General features: G+C 46.0%; 1 protein-coding gene across 1 annotated transcript; it reads right to left on the bottom strand.

The window, feature by feature from the left end:
* Positions 1 to 6,504: 6,504 nt before the first annotated feature.
* On the bottom strand, positions 6,505 to 10,539 carry LOC144411392 (uncharacterized). The gene is made up of 2 exons (XM_078107895.1): positions 10,227 to 10,539; positions 6,505 to 9,229 (listed from the first exon to the last, which is right to left on the bottom strand). The coding sequence occupies exon 2, from the start codon at positions 9,210 to 9,212 to the stop codon at positions 8,145 to 8,147; it is 1,068 nt and encodes a 355-aa protein (XP_077964021.1). The 5' UTR covers positions 9,213 to 9,229; positions 10,227 to 10,539; the 3' UTR covers positions 6,505 to 8,144.
* Positions 10,540 to 11,336: the final 797 nt, after the last annotated feature.

Here is an 11,336-nt window from a genome sequence, read left to right as displayed (position 1 = left end):
GGTGCATTTGGAGAGCTTGGCCTTGAGTCTCTCCTGTTTCAGACGGGCTAGTACCACGTCAAGTCGCTGAAGATGCTGCTCTACAGTAGAAGAGAAAACAACAATGTCATCTAGGTATAAAAGCAGAGACAGACCTTGTTCATCGCCAAAGATCCTCTGCATTAATCTTTGAAAAGTGCCAGGTGCATTACAGAGTCCGAATGGCATACGGTTCCACTCAAACAGGCCGAACGGTGTACAAAACGCCGTCTTCGGTCGGTCCTTCTCCGTGACCTCAACCTGGTTGTACCCACTGGCCAGGTCCATGGTAGAGAACCAGCGTGCACCCGTCAAGGCATCCAATGATTCTTCAATGCGTGGCAGCGGGAACGCATCTTTCCTGGTCTTGGCATTTAGTTGCCGGTAATCGACACACATACGCAGGCTCCCATCCTTCTTCTTTACAAGCACAATGGGGGAGGCATAGGGGCTACAACTCTCTCTAATTACCTGAGCAGAAAGAAGCTGATTAATGTGGTCTTTGACAGCCTCATAATCAGAAGGGGATACACGCCTGTAGCGTTGCGTGACTGGGGCCTCGTCTAACAGAGGAATGTCATGAGAGATGAGGTTAGTGCAGCCTAAATCACCGTCATGAGTAGAGAAAATAGGACTGTACTTTCTAAGGAGAGACCTCACCTGACCTTGCTCTTCAGGGGAAAGAGAAGACAGATCTAAACCCTCAATCTGGTCTGGCACGGTAGGTAAGGCGGTGTGAGAAGCTACAATGGCTACAGTGGATGGGACCTCTGCGATTCCTGCAGGGAGGCTGACAACACTCACTTTTTGTAAAGTGCCAAGAAAAGTGCATGGGTACAGCAGTACTTCTATAGAGCCAACGTTTACAATGGGTATGTATGCTGTACCTCTAACTACCCTCACCACAGATGGAGAAGCCAACAAACCTGCAGGTAAACCGGAGTCAAGGGGCTCAAACAACACTGTGCTATCGGTACCCTGCCCTGAGCAAGTAGCTGCGACTATCTGCATCACACCACCTGCAATACGACAGGCACGCCTACCTCTGACCTTTGCCTTCCCAGACAGCTCCTGGGAGGTCTGCGTGGTCACCTGATGGTACTCCTGTAATGCCTGCGTGACAGGTTGTGGGGCCTGCGTGACAGAGGGCAGATTAAACAGGGACAAACCATGCTGCACAAAGAGCTCTTGATAACATTTCTGGATCACGTTCATTCCCAACACACCAGGGGCCTGAAGAGAAGCATTACCAGGGGGGTCTTTTACCACCAAGATACCACACAGTGAAACTAGTTTACCGCACAACTCAACATCGAGCTCCAAATAACCCAGGTATGGGATGCTCAAACCATTAGCTGCCCTTAGCTGTAACCAGCTACAGGCTTTGAGCCGCTCCTGACCCCAAGGTTCAAAATGTTTTTGAAAGAAGCTTTCTGTAACGGTAGAAACCATAGAGCCGGTGTCAATCAAACATGGCACCTTGACTCCTCCCATGAGAACCTCTAAATAGGGACAGGACGACACCAGTCTGGGGCCTTGAGCTAGCCCACCAGACACAGGGCGTGAGCCATGAGGGGCCCCACCTAAACTGTGGCTCTGCAGTTTGGTGGGTGCTAGTTTTCCGGAGCCGTGCTGGGTTCTGCCTGCCTAGCAGACGGCCTGGAATCTGGTGAAGAAAACTGGGGGCGGGAATTGCGCACACCGTCACAGTCTCTCGCAAAATGGCCTGGTCTCTGACAGCGATGACACACTCTGGGCCCACGATGCGCTGTATGACTACCAGCATGAGGGCGCTGCATATGAGCGAGGGTCTGGGTTAAATGGTTGAGCTGCTCTTGTTGCAGCCTCAACATTTCCTTCAACTCTACCATTTCTGAGGACGGAGGGACACATACAACAGAATGAGCACCCTGAACTCCATACTGAATGCCACTGATGGAAGGGACGGAGTTACTGCGGCCTCTGAAGGTGCTGGGCAGACCTTCACGCTCCCACCTAATGGCTTCCCCTCTGACGTCGAGCAAGGTAGCTGCAGGTTGATGACGAACAAACTGTTTAAGCTCTCGCCTCAGGGTGCTGTCTAAGACCTGCTCAACAAACTGATCCCGCAACAGACTATCTGTATTAAGCATTCCAGGCGGTGCACGCTGCTTCACCCTTTCCATAAGGCTCATGAGAGCGAGCGAAAATTCGAGTAGCGTTTCCCCTTCATGTTGCTTACGAGAGAAGAATGCTTCCTGCAAGGCCACATACGACTCAGAACAGCCATAGAGTTCTTGTAATATAGTGATTAGTCTAGCTGGATCCCCGCGCTCTGTGCTGGGGCGGTATTTAATTTCCTCCCGTGCTTCTCCCTCTAAATGGTCATACAGAAAGTAGGCCTGATCAGCTGGGGCTAAATGACGAGCCCGCATACACGACTGTAGCTCTTCAAGCCACTCGCTCAGAGCTATCCCTGACCTTCCTCTAAACATAGGGCACTTTCTGTCTCGGGGCACGAACACTAACCTCTCGGCTGCAGGGGCACTGGCAGAAGTAAGGGCAGTCGGCAGTACTGAGGAGGTTGAAGGTGTAGCACTAGAGGGCGGCACCAACGAAGCTTGACGCAACCTCTCATTGTCAGCCTTTAACTGCGCAACCAGAGCTCGCAACTCTTGCATTTCTTCCTCCATGGTTGCCAGGGGACTGCTGCTGCTTTGTCTTATTCAGAAAAACAACAAAAAAAACAAAAAACAAACAACAAAAAAACAAAGGAACACACGTCTCTGCCTTTTTTTTTTTTTCAGTATAAGTCCTGCCAGCAACGCCAAGTTTGTGGTAAGCGTGAGGTGGGGTAGGAACTACCCCAATAATCTATGTTTTTAACTAGGGGAAAAAGAAAGAAACTAAAGGAAACCAGCAACGCCACCCTGGGAGAAATCACCCAGGGAAAAGAAAGAAATCTATGAATAAGGTAAATTACTAAATCTAAACAAAAGGACAACACAAGTTCGTTACACTGAGCAGGCGAGAGACGTGCTTCCAAAAGCATATACAACAGTTTATTGGGCACAATTCAAATCTAAAAAAAAGTTATCCTATTTGTATAAATTATCATGTATTCCAGGGCTGGGGCATTTGTGCTCAAGGTGAGTGAGGGGTGGGAGTATAAACTTAAAATGGGAGCACCACAATCCAAAATTAACACTCCAAACACACAAGGGCAAAGCAAAACAAAGGAGGGGAGTGAATAAGACACTACACACGAAGGGACACCATCACCAAACAGGATCACCAGTGAGGCCCTCAGCACCTGGAATCACAAAGATGGACAGTTAATGGGAGACTGAAAATAAATTCAACAACAATAGAGATCCAATACAAATCAAAAAGAAAGGAAAATATCAAAACAGGTTACAGTTTGAACTCAAAGAACTAAACAAAATAATAAAGAAAAATCTCCCTTGCCATCCACCTCCTATTTCAGGCAGCTAAACATGAAAACATAATACAATAGGCATAAAAATGCGGACAACGGGATTTCCACACCCGAACGCAGCAGCAGGCAATGTCCGTAAAAAGTGTGGGTTTTATCCCCACACAAAGCAGCAGCAGTCCAAAACGGGTCAGGACAGTCGGGACCTCAGCGTGGCATAGCTCCGGGACAGAACGAGCAAACACGCAGTCCGACCTGCCAGCGCCTGCACATAAACGCAAGTTTATTACGGTGCCGACTAGATCGCCGACGCGCAATAGACTGCAACATACCTGCACGGTGGAACAATTTGCACAACCCTGCAGAGAGTGCCGAGCGTCTGCCGAACCTGCAGCCAGGTAAACCCGGAAGGGGGAGGTGCGTATCAGCTGTCAGAGAGCGAGCAGATCTACAGGTCCCTCCTTATATAATAAATTAAAGGGGGACAATACTGCGAGTGGACGGAGCCACTGGAAAAGCAGTCATCCTGCTACACATGTCAAACCATTTGTGCCCTTTCATGCAAAAGAGAGTGTGGTTTAGCCAAATCCCTGGTGCTCCAACAAGTCGGCTGAACATCACAAACACTTGATTGTGTCTCTGACATTTAGTGCAAAATAACTTCTAAAGAATTACAAGATGCAGTGAAATTTTCTCCCTCAAACGAGTCAAAACCGCAAACGGAAACGTCCCCCGAGCGGACGTTACTCTGAGGGTCCGCTCCGCTTTGCCCGCTTCTTCTACCTGTCGATCCTTCTCGGACGGCAGTGCAACAAACTCCCCAAACAACACTTTCAAATTATTTAACGCACACTGACTTCAGATAGACTTGCTCAAGAACAATATTTTTTCTTTTGGCAACTCCTGAATGAATCATAGTCACAACAACGTGGCGCCCCCGGTGGTCGTGAGGTGCAACGGCGTGTCGTGGACGCGGGCGTAGTCCCCGTCGGTCTTGGCCAGTAGGAGGTGCTGTTCCCCCGGATGCAGCAGCGTCTGTCGGGTGAAGCTCTCTCTGTCGGCCAGGCTCTCGGGTAAAGGCTGGCCCCGCGGCTCGGGCAGCAGCAGCAGGCAGATGATGCACAGCAGGGTGCAGCAGGCGAAGATCACGTGGTGCAGGAAGTAGCCCTTCTGGTTGTGGAGAACCCTTTTTTTGTGTCTGAAATCTAGATTACACCTGATGCCAGAGGGTAGACACAATATCCACCTGAGGTACGCTGATGAATTCAACCAACTGGTGGAAAACTTTCTGGAACACACTTCAGAAAATCCAAAATAATGCCTGATTCTTTTGTGCACAAGGATCAGAGAGAATACAATTAATTGCGTTCAGACGCTTAGTTTAAAAATGTCTAAACTTTACTCAATTGTTATATACCCCTTTAAGAGAGAGAGAAGTTATTTGTCAAGTAAATTACTTGCTGCTCTCATCATGCATCTTGATATTTGTTGTAATTGTGGCTAATAAAACCTTGAAAAACAAAGATTAATTCAAGGCTTAACTATACAGCTGAAGTTAAGATGTTGTGAATTTTGTTAATTAATGAAGTCAGTTACATTACAAGACTTAATTTGAACAATGTCTCTCTGGAAATGAATTAATTGGCTTAAATAGACTTGGTTATGTTCCATTCATTAAATAGTTATCTCAGTTAATTTGATTTACGTTAATTGCTTTGCAGATTCAGAATATCATCAGAAAATTAGTAATTAGTAAGTAATTAGTACATCTATAATTATATAATTATAGATTAAGGTACCCAACAGTATATTTGCTCTACATTTTTTGGCTGCAACTGAAATTTAAGTAAATATAATCCAATTATAAATATTAATGTAAAACAGGCCTTTGCGCCTATTTAGATGTTTGGTCAAGTTTGAGGCTGATACCTGATACCTACTTGTACTTTTATTTAACATTTTGAACATATGAATTTTACTTGAAAGTGTTTCTGCAATATGTACCCGACACTCCGCCACATGCCGGGTTCACCTCCAGACCAATCTTTGTCTGCTTACTTATAAAACTGGACTGTGTCTCTGTTGCATCTTACTGTCAGTGGAGTAATTGTTTTAAATGTCCTGCCCCAATTTGAGGTACGGTAACTCTTAATTGTATTTTATTTGAAATCTAATAGTAATTTATTTGCAGTTGTGTGTGATTCCTTTGATTGATTGGTGGACTACTAAAAGGAAATACATGTAGGGAAGAAGTTGACAATGCTATCTTGCATTAACGCTTTAACAAATGCATTTGGTATTAACTTTTTGTTGACTAGTTGGGGCAGTTCAACCCTGTAAGAAGTGGATGCTTCTACATTGTAATCAGTGTACATATGATCTGTCTTAAAGGTCCAAAGAAACCTGACAAAAGTCAAATCTTTGGTGCACTCCACACTATAACATTTTCTTTAACCCAGGTTAAGGAAAATGATTTTTGATTAGCCCCACAGGAATATAATTGAATACATTTTTGCAATAATTGATTACCCAGTATTACAAATAAAACCACTGTGGGGAAAAAATATTTCAGCAGAAATATAAAAAAAGGCCACCGTGTCAAAATAATCATAATAAATATTGGTCAGTAAGGCCACAAAATATAAAAAAAATGTCATTACTTTGGATGAGGGGCCGGCTTTTGGGTTGGATTCATTACCCAATATTTTAAAAAATGTAGGTATTTCCAATTTTTAAATAACTTCATTGTGTAGAGATAACAAGAGAAAAAGAGTTTACGATAACAGAATTTATTTTATGAGGCAAATGAAAAACTTTAAACATATTTAGAATTATTCCTTCTTCTTCAGCCTGAAACGTCCGTCTCCTTCTTGATTTCTGAGAAGATGCAATAAGGTTGACTTCCTCTCTCATCTGTCCCAGGAGTGAGACCAAAGCCTGGAGGGGTCTCGTCCTGTGGAACACAAACACAAGTGATGAGAACTTTTGAGCTCAAATACACAACCTTTACATTGTTGAGTTGGATCCGGCCTCCAACGATTGAACTTTAGTCTTAGTGAGGGATTACTTACTTTGCCCAATGAAAGAAGGGTGCCAGCCGCTCTTAAGTCGTCCATCCTTCTCGTCTGGTCCTGCAGTCCTCCATCCTTCTCATCTGGTCCTGTAATTGGCTTATCTTGTCCGTCGTTAAGGGGATCCTGGATAAGCGTTGTCTGGTTCAGTCCCCTTCACCTTAGGGTTCTTAACTATAAGGACTATAGAGACTTTCTGGAAACTTCAGGTTTGGTATGCATGTTATTATACTTACCTTTGTCTGGTGAAGACATCTAAACGACATGAAGGAAAATACAACACAGAATAACAACCATACCCTGTAAACCTACCTCTGGTCTCTGCATATAGCATCAACTATTAATCAAAATTAAAATTAATAAAGAAGAGGTATGTAAAAACTCTGCTGCAAGATGCAACCTGCTGTCTGTCTGGGACTTTATCAGTCCTGACCAGACTCAAAGGTTTCACATCCTGCAGCGAGCTGAATGTCGCTCTCGATCCAAATCGCTGCTCTCAGCCCACTGACAGTATCTTCTGTGTGTGGGGGGGCCGAGGCCTGAATTGGAGGGAGGAAACAACAGGTACTCATCTGCTCGGATGAGTATCACTCTCAATCCGAGTCGCTGTCTGGAGCCCACTTCATTGAGAAGGGGCTGAGGCCTGAGGTGGAGGGTTCTGCCTCCAGGTAGTCCTCTTTCCAGGTCATCTGGAGGAGGGGCCAAGGCCTGAGGTAGAAGGGGCTGTGTCCACGTCGCCCTCCTCACTGTTCCTCGGCCTTTTCACTGACCCCGTCCCTTGTCATCCTCTGGCCTGCTTGGTGGACACTCACTGTTCCTCTGTCTTTTCAAACTTACCTGCCATGGGTCGCAAACTTAAAATCCATAAAGAAGATTCATGTAAAAACTCTGCTGCAAGATGCTACCAATAGCCAACTTCGCTAAACACGAGGGAATGCTGTCTGGGGCTTTTTCAGTCCTGACCAGACAAACAAAGGTTTTACATCGTGCAGCAAGCAGAATGTCACTCTCAATCCGAGTCGCTGTCTGGAGCCCACTTCATTGAGAAGGGGCTGAGGCCTGAGGTGGAGGGTTCTGCCTCCAGGTAGTCCTCTTTCCAGGTCATCTGGAGGAGGGGCCAAGGCCTGAGGTAGAAGGGGCTGTGTCCACGTCGCCCTCCTCACTGTTCCTCGGCCTTTTCACTGACCCCGTCCCTTGTCATCCTCTGGCCTGCTTGGTGGACACTCACTGTTCCTCTGTCTTTTCAAACTTACCTGCCACGGGTCGCAAACTTAAAATCCATAAAGAAGATTCATGTAAAAACTCTGCTGCAAGATGCTACCAATAGCCAACTTCGCTAAACACGAGGGAATGCTGTCTGGGGCTTTTTTAGTCCTGACCAGACAAACAAAGGTTTTACATCCTGCAGCAAGCAGAATGTCGCTGTCAATCGAAGTCAGTATATTGGGGGGGCTGAGGCCTGAAGTTGAGGGAGGAAACCACTTAGTCCTTTGCTCGGCTCTTTTTTGAGGAGAAAACCAGGCCTGGTGGAGGGTGCTGCCTCCCTGTAGTCCTCTTCTCCGGTCCTCTAAGTGGAGGAGGGGTGTGTTCCTCCTCATCGTTTCTCTGCCTTCTTCATACTTACCGGCCTCTTGTCACTCTCAATCCGAGTCGCTGTCTGGAGCCCACTGCCAGTATCTTCTGTGTGTGGGGAGGGTGAGGCCTGAAGTGGAGGGTGCTGAGTCCCTGTAGTCCTCTTCCCTGGTCCTCTTGGTGGAAGAGGGGCCGAGGCCTGAAGTGGAGGGTGCTGAGTTCCTGTAGTCCTCTTCCCTCGTCCTCTTGGTGGAGGAGGGGCCGAGGCCTGAAGTGGAGGGTGCTGAGTCCCTGTAGTCCTCTTCCCTGGTCCTCTTGGTGGAGGAGGGGCCGAGGCCTGAAGTGGAGGGTGCTGAGTCCCTGTAGTCCTCTTCCCTGGTCCTCTTGGTGGAGGAGGGGCCGAGGCCTGAAGTGGAGGGTGCTGAGTCCCTGTAGTCCTCTTCCCTGGTCCTCTTGGTGGAAAAGGCGCCGAGGCCTGAAGTGGAGGGTGCTGAGTCCCTGTAGTCCTCTTCCCTGGTCCTCTTGGTGGAGGAGGGGCCTTGACCTGAAGTACAAGGGGCTGTGTCCACGTGGTCCTCCTCACCAATCCTCTGCCTCTTCACACTTACCTGCCCTGTGTCGTCCTCTTGCCTGCTCCTCTTGGTGGACACTCCTGACATCTGAGGGACGGGGGTTGACGCATCTTCAGGACACTCCACGTGAGAAGAAGGTTGGGGCAGCAAGAAAGGGCCATCTTCATTTTCCTCTTCTTCCTCCCAGTCTATTCCTTCCACCTCGTCGTCAAACATCAAGGAGTCGTATCCAGAATCGTCGCTCTCCCATTCGAACTCGTCCTCCTCCTCCTCCTCCATGTCCTGTAACATCCTGTCCGCCTCCAGAGCATAGTACGCCAAATCCCTCCCGAAGTCCAAATGGTACGCCATCTCTTCATAGTCCTCCTCCTCTTCCTCCTCTTCCTCCTCTTCCTCCTCTTCTTTTTCCTCTTCCTCCTCCTCGTCAAAGAAGGCCAAGGGAAGAAACTCACCTTCACCCACAACATAAAGCTCACCTACCTCTACCTCATCAGAGGGGTTGCAGATGGGGAGAACACCGGGGTTGTCGCCGAGGATCCTGCAGTCTTCAGCGGGACGCTCCATGACTCAGCCAACACCAGCTTTGAAGGAAACATTTAAACTGTCAGGATCTGTCATTACATGAAATAGTTCTTACATAAGCAATAATAAAATATTTCATTTGTAAAGTCGACAGCTGATCACCACAGAAACTATGACTGCACGACACAAGGAGTCACCAACACACATGAAGCATGTCCTTTGAACCGTAACATGAAACAGCTCTGCCTCTGTCAAGCTGAACAGATAACACATGGCAAACCAACTATAACAATAATAATACAACAATTAATGTAAATAATATCCTGTTGTGGTTTTATGTGGCAAAAAAAAATGCGGTAGGGTTTCTAATATAAAAAAGCTTCTAATCAGCGGGTCAACTGAGCCACTGTTGGAGCTCTGGACAGAGACGTGGATTCTGCATGTGTGTCATTACTTTGCAATAAAAAGCGTGGACCTGTTTGATGTGCATTGAACTAGTGAGTCAGTGAAACACGGCGGCATTGATCCAACATAACCACTTGATCTTCTTTAATGTCTCTTTATTCTACCAGACAGTGTATGAGTTGCACATCGCAGCGCGTGAGGAGGTGCAGCACGCGCACATCGCGCAATACCAGAGACGTGGTGTGTGCAGCGTGCAACAATACATTCATAGAAGTTTCAACCATCGTGACGTCGCCTCTCAGCCGTCGCTATCGAATCATCATTCGGATCACTATTTAAACGTTCTATGAATACGTTCTCAGCGCCATCTTTTTTCACAAATTTCAATGTTAAACTTCGACGATTTGATACCCTAAAACCAAAATAATAGTGTTTTAAAAGCTCTACACTAATTGTTGACACATTCCGCAGATGTCCCGCGACATTTAACTGACCCCGCGCCGCAAATAATCCTCCTACAGGGAGAAATCATCGACTGAGTGTCTTTGTCCACCAAATCACACTTCTTTCACCGTTAAACTCAATGTATCGTACTCATTTGTAAGCTGGGAACCCTTCTAAGGGCGTAAGGGGGTCAGAAAGTTGTCTTACTTGCGCACCGGAGGTCCCAATCACAGCCGACGTCCTCCAGCAGGTGCTCGTCCGCGATGCTCAGCCGCCTGAGGGCCTTTTTCAGCCTCTTCTGTGCTCCACAAGAGTTGTTATCTAGTAGTTCACTTCTCCAACAAGATTCGTATCGATAGATTTCGTCCAGCAGTTAAAAACTCAAAGAGTTCGCTTTCAACAGTTTGATTTCACAAGAGGTTTAAAGTTCGTGTTCAAGTCAAAGTGCAAATGGAACGATCAGAAAGTCTGCTGACCTTAAGTAACCTCGGGCGGGTCATCGCTCCGTTGCCAAGGCACTTAAGAACGCGCGTGCGTGCCTGTTTGTGCTCTCGTTTTTATTATATAGATCTCGTTTTTTAATTGATTACGGTATTATTTATGTTCTTTTTAGCGATTCATGCCCATTCAATACAGTTTACTTGTGAACATCTTTTTCTGCAACTCTCCAAAAAGCGGCATATGTTTGTATGTATTTAATTTAATTATTGAAATAACAGGTCTTAAATTGCGCTATAAGATCAATGTGAGAGTTTACGGTGAGATTTAGATGATGAGTTGGGAATTAATAAACCACCAGAAATTAAACTGTTTACTTAAAGGTGTATTTAAAGGAAATGTTATAAACTTATGAAATGTAAACTTTGGAGTGATATCACAACGTTTCCACATGTTTAAAATCATTCAATCTGAACTATATTTATGTGGATATCATAAATCCGAAGTATCCGTGTTTCGCTGAAAACACGGTTTTTCGGATGCAACATAGTCAGAGGTTCAAAGTAAGATTGTTTTTAGGTTGGACTGTTTTGTGATTGACTTCATTTTGGTCAAATTCATGATTCATCAAACGGTTTCAGCTTTAAAGTATTCCTGTATCACATGAATAATAATATTATAATAACCGTCGTGCGTTGCCATTTAAATACATGTGATCTAACACCCTCAGAGGTGAAATGATCGGAGCAATTAAAGCGGATTTCTTGAAGCCTTTTGATGGAATATAAACGCGATCGAGTTTTTTTTGTGTTTTTCATGAGCTCTGGTTTTAGGTTTGTTATTGCAGATATTCTGCATTAGTGTGTCAGTGAGGTGAAG

This window comes from Gasterosteus aculeatus, chromosome 8, assembly GCF_964276395.1.
Source record: "Gasterosteus aculeatus chromosome 8, fGasAcu3.hap1.1, whole genome shotgun sequence".
NCBI classification, from domain to species: domain Eukaryota; kingdom Metazoa; phylum Chordata; class Actinopteri; order Perciformes; family Gasterosteidae; genus Gasterosteus; species Gasterosteus aculeatus.
Note: the sequence above shows the minus strand (reverse complement) of the source record. Positions and strands in the feature narration are given on the sequence as shown.